At 55.3% G+C, this 246-nt stretch overlaps 1 protein-coding gene across 1 annotated transcript in view; it reads left to right on the top strand.

Annotated features, from left to right (window-relative positions):
- The window catches only part of GMORB2_5151 (oxysterol-binding protein 1), a gene marked incomplete at both ends in the record, with an annotated part of 4,465 nt that continues 4,219 nt past the window's right edge, over positions 1-246 (top strand). Inside the window, one exon of the mRNA XM_035467125.1 lies at positions 1-20. Within this exon, the coding sequence (XP_035323137.1) occupies positions 1-20 (20 nt within the window). The remainder of the gene's footprint in view (positions 21-246) is intronic.

Raw genomic sequence — 246 nt, 5'->3', positions numbered from 1 at the left:
ATGGCTGAACCTGGTGAAAGGTATGTTCTTCTTCTCTGCTGCTCCGCCCGCTCACCCTCATCGTTCGCGCGCACCGTCACACGTCATCCCACCCAGAGCGTTGTAGGAGGAGGCGGATGAGTTAGCACTCTTTCTTCTTTTTTTCGAGAGAGAGGGTTTTGCCCATCTTCCATGGCTTCGTCGATGCTGGCCATCCTCTGAAACATGCTGCTGCTGCTGCTGCTGCTGCTCGCTCCTGCTGGTTTA

The sequence above is a fragment of the Geosmithia morbida genome (assembly GCF_012550715.1).
Source record: "Geosmithia morbida isolate 1262 chromosome Unknown scaffold_3, whole genome shotgun sequence".
Taxonomy (NCBI): Eukaryota; Fungi; Ascomycota; class Sordariomycetes; order Hypocreales; family Bionectriaceae; genus Geosmithia; species Geosmithia morbida.
This window is presented reverse-complemented; position numbering and strand designations above follow the sequence as displayed.